An 18,939-nucleotide genomic window follows, 5' to 3' on the forward strand; every position below is an offset into this window, starting at 1 on the left:
CGACTGCCGTACATGTACGGCGATACTCAATAAATGGTTAAATGGATAGTTATAAATAAATTCCTAATTTAAAATAATTTATTTATGTATTTTTTAAATATATTAATGTGCTTTTTAAGCTAGCGCCAGTAATATAAAAAAATAAAACTCTTATTATTAATTATGAATTTTCATTTCATAATTAAATTTTAATTACTACGAATAATAATTTAAGATTTTAAATAATAAAAAAATAATAATACATGCAAATAAATAACTAAATATATGTATTGTATGTAAAACTTTCTGTAAAGACGACACATTAAAATAAATAAATATTTTTTTAATGAAAGACATGTAATATTACTGAAGATTTTATTGTCAAATATATACAATTCGAGTAGAAATTAAAACGTAAGTACTTATTTCTTACAATCCATATTTAGCTGCTACTAAAATTGGAAATTTATTTCCAGTACATAATCCTCTGAAGTCATCTAAAGAAAGATCCACTATGGCTAGACCTGCAAGCCCCTTGTTCCTAAAAATCATAAATAAATATATGTATATATTTATTGAATCGTTTTCACTTTTATAGTAGCTCAATTTTAGTGTGAAAAAAATACATATTTACTTGTTTTATAAATTCTAGAATCTAGATACATTGAGAATGGGCTTTATGGCAAGAGCAAGTGAGTAACTAGAACGCATTAACTAATAAAAACTAAATTACTCTTACACGTCCATATTTACTCTATTGTATGATTTTTATTTACGAACAGTAAACATTAAATAATAAAAATATTTTGTAATTTATATTATAATACGTTCTACAATATATATACAATATATTACACAATATAATTTATTTATTTTCAAGCTAAAAATATCTATAAAACGAATTTGATACAAACAATTAAAATTAATTATTATTTATAATTATTTAAAAATCTAAGAATGAATATATTTTAAGTATTTATCGGGGTTTTTGTAAATTATAACCTATGACCTAACGGTCGATTGACAATGCCTGTAAACAGTATTTATTTTTTTAAATAATTTATAAAATCAGTTTATTGATTGGTAGTTAAATTAAATCTCTATTTTATTCATTTTACAAAACAACAGAGGTAAATACACAAAAAATCTAAAAGTAGAACGATTAATATAATGCTATTTATATTACTTACTTTAAATGTTCAACTTTGCTGGCTGCTGATTCAGGATCTTCATAACTGATCCATATACCGCCAGCTTCATTTTCATCAGGATTACGAAAAGCATATGTTCCTATATTATACATAAAAAAGTAAAATATCTCATGTATATATGATTTACATTTATCAAAATTAAACATATATCTTCAATAGAAATAAAACATAATTATAGATATATTATATATACATATATTTCTTATAATACATTAGTCAAGGAAATAAGAAATTATATGTACGTGTGTATATACTACTTTTATAAAACAATATATTTAAATATCGTAATTATTATTTTTTCAATTACTCACCATATCTTTTGCTTGGATCTAAAACTTTTCTTAAGTATGAGTGCATTCCTTTTTGGTTGGCAGGGTTGTTGAGCTTTGTGCAAATTTCTGGATAACTTAAGAGTCCCTCGTGTTTTGTATATGGTCCTAAAAAGATTTTATTTTAAATAGTCATGATAGCATTTCAATACAAATTTTAGATAATGTACCTTCAGGTGCAGGGCCATCTGCAGGTGTTGGAGGTACTCCAGAAATAGCGCTATCAGAGTTCAACTTCCATGCCCGACCAAAACTAGGTATGGCTAAAATTAGCTTATGAGCTGGGAATCCATTATTTAGCCTGAAATCAAAATTAATTTCAATACCATATATTTAAAAATAATAAGATGCCAATATTACCAATAATTAATAAGGAACTTAATATTCGATTCTGGGTTTCTTTTCATTAGCTCAGACAAAGGAGATGTGAAGTCTGCTTCTTTAGGATTACGTTTTGGCGTCATGTAGTCATATCCATGAAGTATCACGAAATCGACGTGATTCATTATGCCGTGTGTATCAAAATAGACTGGATATTGCAGATAGCTTAATTAACTAAGATAACATATAATACATAAAGCGAAATGTATGTAGAACTTACTGGAGCTGTTCACATTGGGGAGTACTGAGGCAGTCAAAATCATATTGTCGTGCCGAAGGGCGTTTTTCAATTCTAGTACAAAATTACTAAATTGTGATCTATGTTCTTCAGCGTGCTCATCTACTGGCGTGCTTCCGAAAATTTTCTTGACACCGTGCCAAAAAGAACCTTAAATTATAATAAAAAAATACTATAAACATGAAGTTGATGGACACAAGGTGATAAACACTCACCCAATTTTCCGCGGATCTTCTTTGGTTTGATGGTTGGGAATTGCCAAGCAAGGTCCAAGCCGTCGAATTCATTGTTTTTAAGAAGAACACTAGCAGAAATTATAAATGAAGCTCTAGATTCTGGTGATTCTAACTGTAATATCAATGAATTAGTTGAAATTAATATTTGCTCTTTTTGACTATTGTTTTATGTTTCAATCGATTTTCAAAACAATTGGTATTAGTAGTAAATAAAATATTTGATTGCTAGATGTTTTAAATATATCTATCTTCCTAGAATACGAACCAAAGTATTGTATTTGAATGAGTCTTCCAATTCAGGATCGGCACCACCTCCAACAGACAATAGGACCTTCAAATTGGGAAACTTTTTTTTGAGTTGAGTGACAACTCTAAAGTTTCCATGTCCTTTACTTAAATCAAGGTTTTCGTTCAGTGATATCATTTTATTCGTTGTAGCGTCTATACCAGCATAGCCATATACTAGATGAGTGCAGAAAGACAAGGCCGGGTCCATATCAGATGGCAGCATCTTGGCTTGAGCTAAAGTTAGTAAAAATATATATTTTTTAATTTGTTAATTTATCGTAATTGTTTTACGTGTTTGGATACAAAAGGTGACGATGATATGTTTTAATGTCAAACATATATCTTTAATGATATTGTCCTCTGCGAAAATTTATTTAATGAAGTATAATTGTATTTATGTATAATATATAAAAAAAATGGCATAATTTTAGATTCTTACAATTACTAAATTACAGAATCACAATATTTTTCAGTAATTAATTCATCTTAAGAACATTGATCTTAGAAATTGTTATTAGTTCAAGATCTTTTAAATAAATTTAAAAAATATATCAAAGTAGTATTTACTTTCTCTAAGGTAGCTCCGGCTGTCATAGTAGCAAAACACTGCGCGTCCACTGGCATTGGTCGAAGGAATAGAGAAACAATGTACCATGCAAATTGTTGCCAAAAAAAAAAGAAACTTCGCCATTGCGAAGAAACTGACGATAGTTCTGTCCGTAGAAGACCACAGCTTAATAACAACTGCCGCTCTCTTTGAGTCATGCCTCGTTGATAAGCAAATCATAAAGTGCAGTACACACGATCAGTCACATTTCACACGATAAAGCCTTATTATAAATACTTTTTTTTATAAAACATATTTTTTTAATTACATATACTTATGAAAATTATATGAAAATATGTGAAAAATAGGTAAAAAAACATTTTTTTTATGACGTAAATATTGTATTTTTATTTACAAAAAAATGTTTGCATATGCAGACTAATATTAAGGTCTAAGAAATAATAAGTAACGTTATAATATATAAAAAAAAAATTAAATTTGTATTTTTATTATTAAAAACTATATATATTATATATTATTTTTTAATATAGGTACTAAATAATTAATTTAAGGTTTTGCCATGTACATACATTTAACAACTGTTATGCTTTTATTAAAATGTATAAAAATATGACAATTGCTTTTTATTTAAAAAAAATGTTAATTTTTTTATATCCTCCTATTTAGTGAAGAAATTGTTGGCAATTTGTACATAATATGAAAAATATGTATGGCACTCAAGTGGTTAAATATATGTTGTTACAACATATATTTAGATTGCTTAACCTCCCACTCCCTTACTTTCAAAATATAAAAACATAATTTAATATTTATAATGTGCATAAGAAATTTATTTAGATAAAAAGTTATCTAGATATTTTTAACAATTTACAATGTGTACAAATTACTAATTTACTTGTATTTTAATTTTTTACTACATTTTTTTATTTAGTACTCTCGTATCTTAAAAATAATAGAAAATAAGTAAAAAGCATTTCTTAACTAATAAATCATAATTAACTAAAGTTAGCACCATAAAATCAGTAGCACGTTTTAGCTCCTAAATATGAAATCATTGCAGTTCACTCGTGCAATTGAATTTTCAACATAACATAATTAATTTATAAAAAGAATATTTTGAGATATTTTTATTCCTACTGTTTGCACATTTAGAATAAATATCATGTAAGTATCTCGTTTTTCGCACAATGAAAATCTGTGTTTATTTGACAGTTTTAACATTAACGGCGATAAGATTTAATTGCACAATTACGCCAGGCTATCTGCCCTGACCGTTTGCCAGCACAGTCCAAAAAATATATATTACACTTTCACACGAGATTTAAGCGACGTGTATTTTCAGACCATTATGTACTGTTGAAATGTATGTATTTATTATAACAATCTCGTTGAGTTGGATAAGGTTGGTTAATTAAAAACAGTTCCAAGAATTCTAGCAACTGTGCAAACAGCATATGCATAATATAAATTACAATTGGTGTAGGATAATATATATGTACTATATTTTGTGATTAAAAATAATGAATAACGGTATGACATATTTCGTTTCTTCTAATTATATCTTTTTTTTGTTTAACTTTCTTGGAATCGAAAAAAAACTGTAAGAATAAGAAAAAATACAACAAATCTAATACAGTAAAAATATCATCAATCAATCTTCAAAAAACAATATTACCTAAAAAAAATACCTTTTCGTCAATTAGCATTAATTGAAAACAGTAATTGTTTTTATTTACTTATCTTCTTAGTATAGATAATATTTTTAACAACAGTTTCATTATTGGTTTTTGTATTAAAATTATTGGTAATTTTATTAGTACACTGATAATTTTTAATACTTAATAGTGCAGAGTTCCAAGGTAAGGCCAAGTCAATCAAAGTAAGGCCAATACAATTGGAATTTTTATTTAAAAAGGAAACTCGTAATAAAACAATTATATTGGGACGGCCTTAGTATTTAACAAAATAAATAACCAGTTACTAGAACTGAATGATTTTTTACTTTTAATGTACAACAAGTTTTATATTATAATACTCACTTTATATGTTCAACTCTGCTGGCTGCTAAATTATGATATTAACTGACCCATAAACCACCAGCTTCACTATCATCACAAATACGAAAGGCAGATATTTATATCAATATAAAAGAAAAATAATCTTATATTTATACTAATTTATATTAACATTACTCAGCTACTAAAATGTATGTTTGATAATACTGATGCAAAATTATATATTTTATAAACATGCATATTATATTCAGCAAGAAAAATTCTGATAAATATTAGAAACTAAATTCAGTTTTAATTTCAAATAATATAACTTCATGTAAACGGATCGAAGGTATTCCATGAATATTTATATATATACTACAAAAATATCATACCAAACTTGGGTATGGCTAAAATTAACTTTTCAGCTATGAAACCATTTAAGTTACTTAAAAAAACCATTGCATTTTTAACTATTATTATATTAATACTACCAACAGTTTTTGAGTAAATTATTGGTAAATTCTGGGTTTCTTTTCATTAGTTCAGACGAAGGCAATTTGTTGTTTGCTTCTTAAAGAAAACGTTTTGGCGTCATATAGCCATGAAATATCGCATAATGAACGTGGTTCATTTTGGCGTGTGTATCAAAATAAACGAAATTTCAGGTAGTTAAGACCAGGGGTCGGTAAACTTATTTTGTAAAGGGTCAGATCGTAAATATTTTAGGCTCGGCGGGCCAGCTAGTAAAATTGAAGGAATTTCTTTAAAATTTTCAAACGTTTTTTATTGTGGTTTTAAAATTAATTCTTGAATAATTCTCAAGATATATGCAGAAATCGCTAATTTAAAAAGTATTTTAGTATTCGATATTATTTGCTAAAGGCGGGTTTTTTTTTAAAGTGCAAAAAAATAAATAAAACTCTACCATGACTGAATCATCATACTGCTTTATGTTAAAGCAAATCAATATATTCGGCTATTATTTGTGAAAAGTAACATCATGTGTTCTATTATTTAATTGGCTATTGATGTTACGCACAATGTGCTCAGCCCTTTTAATAACTGTTCTGCATTGAGCATCGTATCGAGTGCTTAGTCTGATAATGACTCTGAATGTAGAATTATTTTAAAATACATAAGGTCATTTTACAATAAACATAATGCTTTGTAATTTAATTCGATACAAAAATAATTCATACTTAACTTTAAAATCACGACATTCTAAGTCCACTAGTGTTTTCTTTTCTTGACTTAACAGTGACATGATGAATATTTACAGGTTTAAATGAGAATGAAATATTGCCAAAAGTGTTATACAGGGTACTGAAGATGGTGTTGAAACGTCACAATGAAATGCGAAGCAATAGGAGTTTCGTTTTAGTGCATACTTAGAAATTTTAACAAGCTTCTTTAAAATTTAATATTGGTTCGCGATATATTCCATTATATTAAATAGAATATATCGCTTAACTTTGAATTAAATAGATTGATCTTAGAAGTTATATATTTCTGGAAGTTTGGTATACTTTCATATATTTTTACATGGTTCCAAAAATATCTTAAAATATGATAGAATTTAAATTTTAAGAAATTCGTATAAAAAATATTTTTTTATAATAATTTTAAATATTATTTTAATTTATTTCAAATAAATTATTACGAGCTTATAAAATGTTTATTTATATATAGATTATTATTATTAGTAGAGTACTTGTTGAAAAGGTCAACATGTTTATATTATATATTATATTATATATCAGATTACGGTAAGAACAGATTGTTCGTAATTTTATAAATAGTTAATTATATCAAGGGTTTACATAGAAATATATGTACATACATATACTGATATCAGATTATATGAATATCATATTATAAGGATAAATATATTTTTTCTTTTTAATAAAATTAAATTGCACAATTGATATGTGTGGTTATCGATACATTTAAACTAAACATGTGATCAAAAACAACATGATTATCTATAATTAATCTTATCACGATAGTGAAAATAAAATCAACAACCCTTATTTAAAATGAAAATATTGTAATCAAACATATTTTATCAAACAAATTTTTTAATAAAAGCGCTTTTCTTCCTATTTTTAGTTATTACAAAAAAATATTTTGCCATTTTTAAACTATATCTTAAAATTTATTTAAAAAGATTTTATTATATATACAGATTTTTACTGCATTTTATTGTAAGAATTTCTGCAATGTTCTTAGCAACAGGCGTTTTTTCTCGAGCGTCACTTTATTTTTAATCGCACAATTAGTTAATTCGACGAGCTAAGTATAATTGATCTTCCAATAACCATCATATATCTTACTATATTTCAATAATTCAATTATAATATTAATGCACATTATTTACGTCCATGGTAGCATAAAGCTATATATTACAGAATAAAAGTATAAATTTGAACAATTGGATTTTTTTATTAATTCAGCTACAAAACTAATAATTTAAATTAGACTGGCTACATTCCAAAAGGAAAAGTCTAGGAAAATGTATTAATATTCTAAAAAAGTCCTCTAATAAAAATAATAATAACTTAAGGTAAAAAGGTCGTAACATCGTTGTAACCATGGAAACTTACTTAATTTTTATTAAAATTATTTCATTCTGAGTGGACTTGCCTCGCTTTCAAAATTAACAAACAAATAATATTTTTGTCCAAAATAAATTACTAATACAAAAATTACGCTGTTATTTATATTATACATATGAGTGTGAATTGAATAAAAACAGAAATTTAAAAATATGTTTTAATTAAAATTAATTTTTTTTTAACAAAATGGACTTGCCCCACTTTCAAAATCATCGACTCTTTTAACTATTATTAAAAATAATAATACTCGTTCTACAGCATCACAACAAAAAAACAATTGCTTCAACCAAAAAATCGTTCAAATATATATTTTCTTCATATCGTAACCATTTGGTAATGATAGCATTTTATTTCAATTGAATAAAATAATATACTACAAGATTATTATTATTATTATCAGATGAGATAATATAGCCATCAGCGTAATAATAACGACAGTTGCAACTTTCCAAATATTTCCAAATCCCAAGTGACAAAATAGTCGTTTCTAATAAAGACTTCTCGAGTGTTAAGCAAATTGTTTACCAACACGTAAATTGCCTACATGTTAGATCAAAATCCCACGCAAGGATCGTACCTCGTGTGACACAACACGCGAACGGTCATCCTGATTCAAAACAAAAGCAAACAAGTCCCATATACTGACAGAGCGATGACTATTCGAAATCGCTCCGATTAGTCATTCGTGACTCGACAATGGTGGCCAATCAGGCGCACGTCGTAGATAAGCAGCCTCCGATGCATTGTTCTTAAGATTATTCTTCTTAAAATTTTGATTGTGTCTACTCGGAAAGAGATATATGGAGAGAGTCGTGAATATGGCCATTGTTTGTCAATTGAGTGGTCTCTTGTTTGTTTCACGCTCAATTACCACGATCGTAAATATTTACTTACATACCATTATGAGAGGTGGAACATAAGACAAGATGATATTTTCACTTACCAACACTTGCTTATTATAAGTGAATATGGGTGTCACGTGATTATGTGTTTTCATAAAAAAAGATTAATTGTATGTAATAACATCTAGTAATTAAATATTATATATCTGTAAGATATGACATAGTATTCTTAAAAAAATATTTGGTATATATCAATTATTTTTTTACCGAAAAAGTATTATCCTAAACCAGAACTCATTTTGCCTTAAAAATAAATTTATTTAAATGTAGAAAAACATTGCTCTTTTCCTTATTTTAGAGTACTGTATCGTTTGAAGTTTTAACATATCATGTACAATATCAGTAAAAATAACATTAAAAACATATTTTTATATTATCGGTTGCAGAGATATTTAATTTATTATTAATAGGAAGAGAATAATTTATAAATACAACTATTGAAATATATATGTTATCAGTTTTAATTAATAAACAATAACAGTTCTTGGTAATATGAGAGCGATAATTATATTTCATGGAAAATTCCGAAGTATTAAATTTTTTTATACATTAAATCATCATTTATTTTAACATTACTAAACAACTAACATTATTTTAACATTACTAAACTAATGTAACACAGCAATGTATATCTTAAAAACAACATTTATTTGGCACAAAGGTAAATCTTTTTACATGTTAAATTATGCCCTGATATTATTACCATAATTTTCGATGACCATTCGAATACATAATATTTAACACATAAACAATAATAATATTATTTTTTTTACTAAAACAGACGATTTACCTGAATTAGACAAATATTATTATATGAATAAACAAAAAAGGTAAAGAATAATAAAAGCTAAATCACCAAGTGCATATTTCGAAATAGTTGATTTAAAATTTCAGTGTTTGAGAACAATAGACACAATAATGCACGAGTCACAATCATCGCTATTTTGTGGTGGGTGTATGGAAGTTTGCCTCTAAAATTGAAAATTGTCGAAGCTCTGTGAGATAAAGCTTATAAATTGACCGAATCACAATCGCGTTTATTATTTAGGCCTGTACAGACTAAATCTAAAATTATCGCTAGTTCTTTCTTAGTTGATCTATGTATTATAATTTTTTTATTCAATTAATTATTTGCATCACGGCTATCTATCTTCTTGCCAGACCTCCTGTGTGTCTCATCGCCACACATGTCTCTTACTGATTCGTTATTCCTTTCGTATTAGCAATATACCTCACGACATTCATTGAGATGCATCGCAAATCGACGACCAAGTGCATTCAAATGTGCGACGACGTATTAAATGCGCAAATGTAATGTTTATTGACGTTTATTGCAGCTGTGTCATACATATTGATACAGCGACAACTTATAATAAATGTTAAACTTCATATTAATATTATTTATAATATAAATACGTATAGTCCATAATAACTTTGCACAGACTGTTCACAAAGTTGTATGGCAGTAAAAAATAATCTTATTTATTTATACTCATAAATTTTTTTATTTATTTATAAAGTAAAATAAATCTTAAAATTATTAAGCAAATCCAAAATATACATAATCTGCTTAAATTTCAGGTTATTTAATTAAATTTTCAAGCAATTATGACGCGTGACAATAATATTGTTGTATCGTCGAAAAACTTAAAATATGAAATTTGGTTATTTTAATATTTTCAGATATTTTATACATAATATATAGACAACGATAAAAAAGTAGACCAGATGTATAAATAAATTATATATACAATTATAAATAATAACTGAATAAATTTCGGCAAATATGAAAACATTAACTATTTTTTTTTAATTGCGATATATTTTAAAACGTCCCATACGGATCTAAATCTTTAATATATTATTACCATAATTTCATAAAAAAACTGCTAAAAAAAACTACGAATTTTAAAACTATATGAAAAAAAACTTTTTCACTATATGGTCAAATAGCCTTTTTATCATATAAATAACAGCCACTTTTTTACACAAAATGCGATACCGTGATTATTGTAAATTTTTTATTAGAGACAAATAGCAAAATTATAATAGAATAGCAAAGAAATTATATTTTTAAATAAATCAATTTAAAAATATTTATATATATCAAATAGCAAAGAAATGATATTTTTTAAATAAATCAATTTAAATATTTGTTTGGTTTCTCTATTAAATTCTTTTTACTCATAACGTTAAAAAAACTTTTACTTTGTTACTTAAAAACAGAAAAAAAAACCTTAAGAGTAGAACTAACGGCAATGTTTTTTTAATTAAATAAATATCATGAAATAATGATAAAGTAGCAATGCAAATAAATAACGATTGTGAAAATATATTAATATTCAATTTTGCATTAAATTGTATTTATGTTGAAAATCAAGTAATATTTTTGGTTACAAGATTAATTTAAGTCAAATAAATTTAGTAAAAGCGAAAGTTTTTTCGTTCGTTTCTCTATGAATATAAATTAAATAAAACACATAAAATTTATTTACCCTCAAATTGCTGAGAATCAGAATATCCAGTGCGCACCTAAATATTATCACTTACATCAAAAATATAAGTCTTCCAACAAGTTAGAGTTAACCAACAACCTCCTGCTTTTTCAATTATTATTATGCACGTCCCGGGCGAAACGTCATTTCCTCGATTCGCCACAGTTTTTCCGCGCTTGTTTTCGTCCCCTCTCTCTCTGACTCACCCTCGGTTTCATAACGTCCATCCCTTTCCTACCCCGCTCCAGAGTGGTACGTTTCGGGACTATTTAGTCTTGTTGTACCACCGCCGCCGGGTGGTCGTCGCTCGTGCTCGTATCGAAAAAAAGTTTACCGCGATGTCGGAAATGAGAACGTTTCGGTCGCAAGTGGTGTAAAGTTGTTGTGGCTTAAAGAAAATTAATCTGATTTGATTGTATATATTCGTGTGTAACTTTACTTAAGTGAGTATTGGAAAGTTTTGATAGATTTATGGTATATACATTTATAATTGACTTGGCTAAGTTAGGTCAATTGAGTGATTGCATCGAGACCGTTGCAAAATAACGTGGGAGAGTATGTTATTATTTTTATACTAGAAAATTAATTGAGCATTATAAATTATTATTTTTTAAATAAAAAAATTATGGCAATATATTATATAATAAGAATACTCATAAAATAAAGTGTACGTGAAAAACTTAATGAAGAAATATAATAGATATAGATACATCTTATTTCATATCAGTGAAATAAAATACACTATACAGTTTATTGCTCTGACTGTAAAGTTTAGTTATTGAGTATAAAGGTTAAATTTATCATATATCGAAATAGTTACTACACATAATTTTAAACATAATAAAAAAATATTAAAACCATTTGATTACTACTATTGCTATTTAGAAACATTAGGAATATTTCTTATGTAAGGCAAAATATCAATAAAAAAAGTGTACAAATTAAAAGCTATGCTGTATTTTATATTATATTTTAAAAGTTTTTATTTATATATTTTTTTGTAAAAGCTAAATTTATTACATATATACGACAAATAAAGCTAACTGCTACTAAGTTACATATGTAAAAAATAAAATGATAGCAATAAATATATATTTAATAAAACTGATAAAAAATTACAATAAAGTAATTCATAGATTCGCTATTACGTAAAAAAGTCAAAGAAAAAGTTGAGAAGGTGAAACTTAAATAGTTAAGACAAAATATGTTATTATATTTTTCTAAAGTTTTTATATATGTCTTTTCATATTGCATATTATAAATCTATGTTTTAAAAAAATATTAAAATCGTATTAATCAATTGCATATTATAAATCTATGTTTTAAAAAAATACGAGAAACAAATAGACTAATACAAAAACTATGGAATCATTTTAATGGATATTTTCTTAGGTTCTCCACAAAAAAATATATTTCATTACCTTCGACTGTTTTAATTATTTATTTATTGAATACTGACGAGTGACGACTATTTATAAAAGCATACTTTCTATACCAAACTTAAATTCCTAAAAACTTTACTTAATTTTATTTTTTTATTGAAAAGCTATTTAAAAATATAAATATTGGGTTTGAAAACAATACTTAGCAAATATTTATTTTGATGTAGCAAATTTTAATTTTTAAGTGTGGAATGAAAATAAAAACCAATATTTATTATATTAATGGAAATATTGATTTTTTTAAAAGCGATAATTTATTATTAATTATACTGTAATTTTACTTAGCAATATTTATCAAAAACACAATGTTGACATTTGACTCTGATATACGAGACATCTATTGGTACTTCGAGCGAGTCATGAAAATAAATAATTAATTAATAAATGAACAATTATTAATATTTTGTGTTTTTGTATTTATATTATAAAAAATTAATAAAATTATTTTATACTATTTTGCACATTTAAAAATAAAAATAGTATCAACATCAGCTTAAAACCTACATTGTACGTGCATATATTTTAAACACACGCAAATATTATATATTTATTAAAGTATATTTTGGTAATAAATAAATTACAGTACAGAAAGCTAAAAATAAGGAAATTTGATTGATTTTCTGTGAAATTACATGCTGATTTAATTTGTCTCGTTATTTTTTTTTCACGACTTTATTCAGAAAAAAATACTTAAAAGTGATTTACATTACATGTTTTATTAAATTATAATAAAATCTTATAAAATATATCAATGTGGAATTTTCAGTTTTAAATTATAATTATGAATTTTTAATAACAATGTATTCTATTTATTATCAATTATGACAAAAAGCATGTTTTATAGAAATAAGTAATAATAAATAATATATGTATGTATCAGACATTTGTAATATATTTCCATATTACATATTCAATTGCCTAAACATTTTCCAAGATAGTGTAAAATATCAACAGATTGCGCAAAAATACTAGTAAATAGAATTTAACTGTCAATCTATTTACAACAAATTAAAAATAGCATATTTTTTTTAAAATCAATAAACATTTTTCCTATTTATTCAATATCAACATGTTTCTCATACACGCGCTCTCTAAACTTAACTGTGTAATATTAGGATTAAGTTGTTTATTATATATCTGACTATAGTTGATTTTTATATTTGTTGTATGAAATAAATTATAACAATTATGACTACTTAAAAACATGTTTTTTATTGTCTTCATGGGTTAGATATGTTACACAAATACGCAATCTTGATTAATAAAACCGCAATGCTCTCACGATTATGAACTGAAATATGTAATAATCATTTAAAATAGGTCGCAAGAAATTTTATCAACTTCATTTTTACTAAAGAAGCATATATTTCGCTGTCAGAAAATAAAATGTATGTGAATTTTTTTTATAAAAAAGTAGCATACTCAATAAAATTACTTGATTTCAAGCGATTAAAATATACCGTGTTTTTAAGTATTTTATCTTTTCTTTAAATTTGACAATAACAAAGTCAATATTGATAGAAAAAATATATCTGTTACTTACAATTAAAAGTGATAATCTCACTTTGATACTTCACATTATTTAATACGCAACAGATGTCTAATTTTTAATTTTCTCCACCAGCAAATCTTTTCATGTTTTTTCCTATCTCGATCGGATTATATAATATACAATTTTATATACATCAAGATACAATAGACACCCAGATAATCCTCACAGATCCAATCTATGCTCGTTGAAAATCCCAAAATCGTCACCGTTGTCGCTAGAAAGTAGACATTGTGCTCGTGTGGGTTTATTTGCGGTGTTTGGACCGTTTAATGGTCGCTCGTACCGAGTCTCAATTTAAGACCTCTAAAGCCTTATTGACGACTTAATCACGTCTTCCCGGTCTTGTAAGATTATTCAAATGTATGTCCGGTCACGTAGTGCGGTCACGCCTACAGTGCGGCCAACAAACACGTCTCAGAAATGACAAACAAAACCGTCTAATTAACCGACAATGGACGCCAAGAGCAAGTCTATTTTTGTCACCTTCTCCGCACTGCAGGCACTCTTCTGGAGATGTGTGTTGACACATTGAGACGTTGTCCGCGATTCAGGCCGAGTGCCAGGTGGATGTTGTCAGTTTTGTAATAAAATGCGTTTTTGTATAAAGAGAAACACTGTGATCATTTTTAATAAATACAGTTAGATTTTTGTGGTTTTCTTTAAGATATATAATAGATATAGCCTTTTAAAAAAATACTATGCCTTATGTTTTTTAGTTGTACAACCATTTTATTGATTTGTATTTGATACTTCAAACAACTAGTTGTTAGAAGTATGTATTTATATGTTTATATTAAGTTAATAACTACTTTTAATTTATCAAATTTAACAATATATTTTTACCATAATAATTTGAATATTACATATAAAAACTTAACCCATCAACAGTTAGTTTTCTTTCTGCGCCGTTTATGGTATAGAAATGGCTTTTACAAAAAGTCCTAAAATGGGCTCAAAGTATACGGTATATAAATATTTTTCTTTTACATATGGAAAAAATAACGGTCAATGGTTAAATAATATATCACACATCATTAACTTAAAATATGCTATATGGTTTTAGTCGAGCTCTGTAAACCGATTGCTTTAGAAAGATATTACAGAAAATATAAATGTATTATATAAAATTATAGGTAAAAAAACGTTGTTATACAAATAGATGTTGTAAATTATTTGCAAGCATCCAAAAAAAAAATCATTCACAATCCCTAATGGAAATCATGGCAGGTTTGGTGTTGAACCTCTGAACTGTGTAACTAACTCGCATCCAGTGAACCATAAGCGACATTTATATATAGTACAAAATGTTTTCTTTACTCTTTTTTTATATTTATTCATATAAAAGCTACCCAAATAGCACTTAATTTTATTGAACTTGAAAAAAATAATGCTTCTATCGTATTTTTTCATCATAATACGCGAGGCTTATGTAAATTTTGGCTTTGAGATGAGATATACGTTCGACAATGGGGGAAGTTAAGAGGATAGAGGTTGTAGCGAATATAAAACACCCCTTTTCACCTTTCAAGGTTACATAAAATACAACTTTGTGGGGACCATGATAATTTATAGCCCGCGGGACAATTTTAACTCTGGGGCTATTTTTTACATAGAACACCTGGTGACAAATACGCCCCGTTGTATTTTGAGCGTAAACGAAATAGTTACCGTTGAATGAATACCTCAAAAAATATAGTATCATGATGATCTGGTGATTGTAGTAGTAGATTTATTGCAAAATAAAATGTGTGAAAAAATTATATTTTTAAGTGAATATTTTTGCTATTATATAATGCAAATATACAATAGTAGATGTACAATAAGAGGGGTTAAGAACTTATCATGAACATAATATGATACCTATTATGTTGTATTATTTATAAAAAAATTACGACACCTGGTAAGTGTCAAATTCGGACATATGTTCTACCTATTCGAACATTGTTGGTATTATATTTAATTTGTAATGAAATTTGATAGGCTTTTGACAACAAATTCTTTAATAAATAATAAAAATTGGAAGAATCTGGTTAATAATAATTTAAGTAATTTATAAATATAGTGTTTTTTGTACTGTATTTACCCCTACATTAATTTATACCTAATAACTAAAAGAAACAATTTTTTTATTAAATATATTGCTTATGGTTTAATAGTTGTTAATAATTATTTTTCTTTGATGCAAAATCTGTAATAAATTATCAGAGGAAACAATATCTAGATTCATAGACATATACAGACATGTAAATTATATGTCTAGATTCCAGAATATATGCTGAGTTAATAATAATATCCCAAACAATTTTTTATTTTTTTATTTTGCTTCAAAATAATTGACACATGTGCTTTAACATAGTAAAAGACAACGCCCACTGTGTTTATTAAATTAGAATTTTCTCTTCGAAGGGCGAAGTTTATGCTTGTTAATTGTTCACAATAATTATAAATATGAATTGAAGAAGCCTGTAATTATACTATTTACTCATAAAATCCAAATATTTTTGTTGGCTTGCATATTTTAATATTTTGTATACATTATTTTTACATAGGATTACCAATTATTGGTAAAAGAACCCAAATTTTTGTTTTACAATTGAAGAAACATATATGTATACAAAATATAAATAAAATTTTGAGTCGACATTTGTTTATTACATATAAGATATACATTTTTAAGAACATCACAATGTGTTTTAGCTTAAAGTTTCGGTATTTTTGGCTAACTGTTTTATTGAACTTCAAATGCATCTCTGTGCAGTACACATTGTTAATGGTTTTGTTTGCCATAATAACGTTATTATTTTTAAGAAATTTATATAGTTAGCAAAACATTTAAAAGTCTGGACTTAACCTCAATAAACACTGAAAAGTAAATGTATGTTAAAAACAAGATTAATAAACATGCACGTTTTTCATTTGTAGATATGATTTTTTACCATCCTAAAATGCCTTAATTGTATGCTTTATTTTTAGTTACTTGAAGAAATTGTATAATGGACATATTTGTATATATTGTTTACATTTAAAAAAAGTATAAAATAATATTATCATTTTTCATGAGGAAGCTTTTGTATTAAATATAACATTTTAAGCCGTAAGATTTTAATTAAATGCGTGTTATATTTGGATAAAATTAAAATAAAACTACGATGTTATAATTTTTTTTTATTAATTTAGCAAAATCTAGTAATTAATCTTCATTTTTATATTTAAATATTTCGTCGTAAATTGAATGCAACATTAAATTGCATTTGTGATACATATAGGAGTGACATTGAAATATATAGAAGGTATAGAAAGACATATGTATGTTGTCACTGTTATTAAACTTATGTGTTAAATAAGCACGGTGAGACATGTATTTTTTTTTCAGTCAATCTTTACTTTCTGAACACCTTTTTTACTTTCGTTTTAATTATGAATAACGTACTTTTTTTAATATATATGATACTTTTTCCGCAATTAAAAAAAGTTTTACAGTTCAATTCGTTACTCGTTAATAAAAAATACGTCCGGATTTTTGCAAGTTAAAAATTTGATACGATAGGGTACCACCCTTATTTTTTATTCACCAACCCATCGCCATGTGTCGTTTTACTGTATGCATGTGGAGTGGTGACCATAAACGCCTAGGGCGTCCTTCATTAAGGTTAGCATTCAACCTCCTTTACACCTGGGATTACAAGCTCATATGGGTAGCAATCGAAAATAAATACGAAGAGAGAACACCTGCTAGTGTTACGTACGAATATACTTCCAAATATGTAGGTGTAAAAAGTAAGAAAAAAATATATAATCCTGCACATTAAAGCTCTTGCGAACGATCATGAACATTAGGGTCCAAGGAAAAAAACTTTGAAACCACACCGTTGGACGTGTTCAAAGACGTTCGATGGCAAATCATGATTGATTACCAAACGGATAAGCGAGGGATAAAGTAATGAAACGACCCATCCTTCTGATAATATAGGAAATATCGTAGGGTGTCTGACATGGGTGTTTTTTTTTTATTTTGAACATCAATGAAAGACTTGCTTCGTTGTATCCGTCATCATATCAATATATGTATAAATATCCCTTATATCATACATATTTAAGAAAGATTTATACTTGAAGGGGTATTATAGTCCACAAACCCCGCATTCTAGGCCAATTAATAAAACTGAGGGGTTATTCGCTAGGCTTTCGTTTTGTAATATTACACAAAAGGGTTCTTGTGCATACGGAATGAATACATCCAAAGAATGAGATGGACTGATTGTGCGGTCTGAGTCAATTTGCTGCCCCTGCTATTGCGTTTTTGAAAACCATAAAGTTTTTGGAGGGTGTTACAGTGTCGGACGGATACCATGCCGCCTAACACGCAAGTTGGATATATTGGCTCGTTTCACACAGAATGACCGATTTTATAAGCGAAAATAAAAAATGGCGTGATTTTCATTTAGTCGATTATATCGTAATATAATAAATTAAAGCGTTTGTAAGATATGAGGGCTTCAAAAGTGGGAGTGAATCATAAACTTTTAAAGAATTCCGGCAATATTTTTTTTACATACATACATTCAGCGTACTAAAGAAATATATAGAAAACAGTGTTTGGGTCTTAGGACTAAAAAACTTTAATATGCACATGACAACACGTTAATTGACAAATATACAATCTAGTCAAAAAACTCATCGAATCGAAAGAGAATGTGAATTAATGG

General features: G+C 26.6%; 2 protein-coding genes across 6 annotated transcripts in view; one reads left to right on the forward strand and one right to left on the reverse strand.

The window, feature by feature from the left end:
* Positions 1–340: 340 nt before the first annotated feature.
* Positions 341–3,411, reverse strand: LOC148226104 (chitinase-like protein EN03). Its single transcript, XM_088204715.1, has 9 exons — positions 3,230–3,411; positions 2,640–2,896; positions 2,354–2,486; positions 2,121–2,288; positions 1,880–2,048; positions 1,690–1,820; positions 1,502–1,627; positions 1,170–1,269; positions 341–520 (listed from the first exon to the last, which is right to left on the reverse strand). The coding sequence occupies exons 1-9, from the start codon at positions 3,351–3,353 to the stop codon at positions 409–411; spliced, it is 1,320 nt and encodes a 439-aa protein (XP_088060841.1). The 5' UTR covers positions 3,354–3,411; the 3' UTR covers positions 341–408.
* A 378-nt stretch (positions 3,412–3,789) lies between these two features.
* Positions 3,790–18,939, forward strand: part of LOC148226105 (netrin receptor UNC5C-like) — a 102,834-nt gene continuing 87,684 nt past the window's right edge. For 3 of the 5 annotated variants that reach the window (XM_088204710.1, XM_088204712.1, XM_088204714.1), the window contains exon 1: positions 11,536–11,682. The gene's annotated coding sequence lies outside the window, so the exon portion shown is untranslated. Of the gene's footprint in view, positions 4,594–11,510; positions 11,683–18,939 lie in introns of those variants that run through there. The other 2 variants (XM_088204711.1, XM_088204713.1) reach the window with 2 other exon arrangements.

The sequence above is a fragment of the Plectrocnemia conspersa genome, unplaced genomic scaffold (assembly GCF_051122295.1).
Source record: "Plectrocnemia conspersa isolate PC_06_02 unplaced genomic scaffold, ASM5112229v1 ptg000014l, whole genome shotgun sequence".
Lineage (NCBI taxonomy): Eukaryota > Metazoa > Arthropoda > Insecta > Trichoptera > Polycentropodidae > Plectrocnemia > Plectrocnemia conspersa.

Excerpts from the sequence above, each read along its gene's own strand:
- LOC148226104 (XM_088204715.1), bottom strand. The coding sequence starts at position 3,353 with ATGGCGAAGTTTCTTTTTTTTTTGGCAACAATTTGCATGGTACATTGT. Across the intron at positions 2,487-2,639 it reads CATTCAAATACAATACTTTG|TTAGAATCACCAGAATCTAG; the intron begins GTTCGTATTCTA and ends TTGATATTACAG. Across the intron at positions 2,289-2,353 it reads GAAGATCCGCGGAAAATTGG|GTTCTTTTTGGCACGGTGTC; the intron begins GTGAGTGTTTAT and ends TTATAATTTAAG.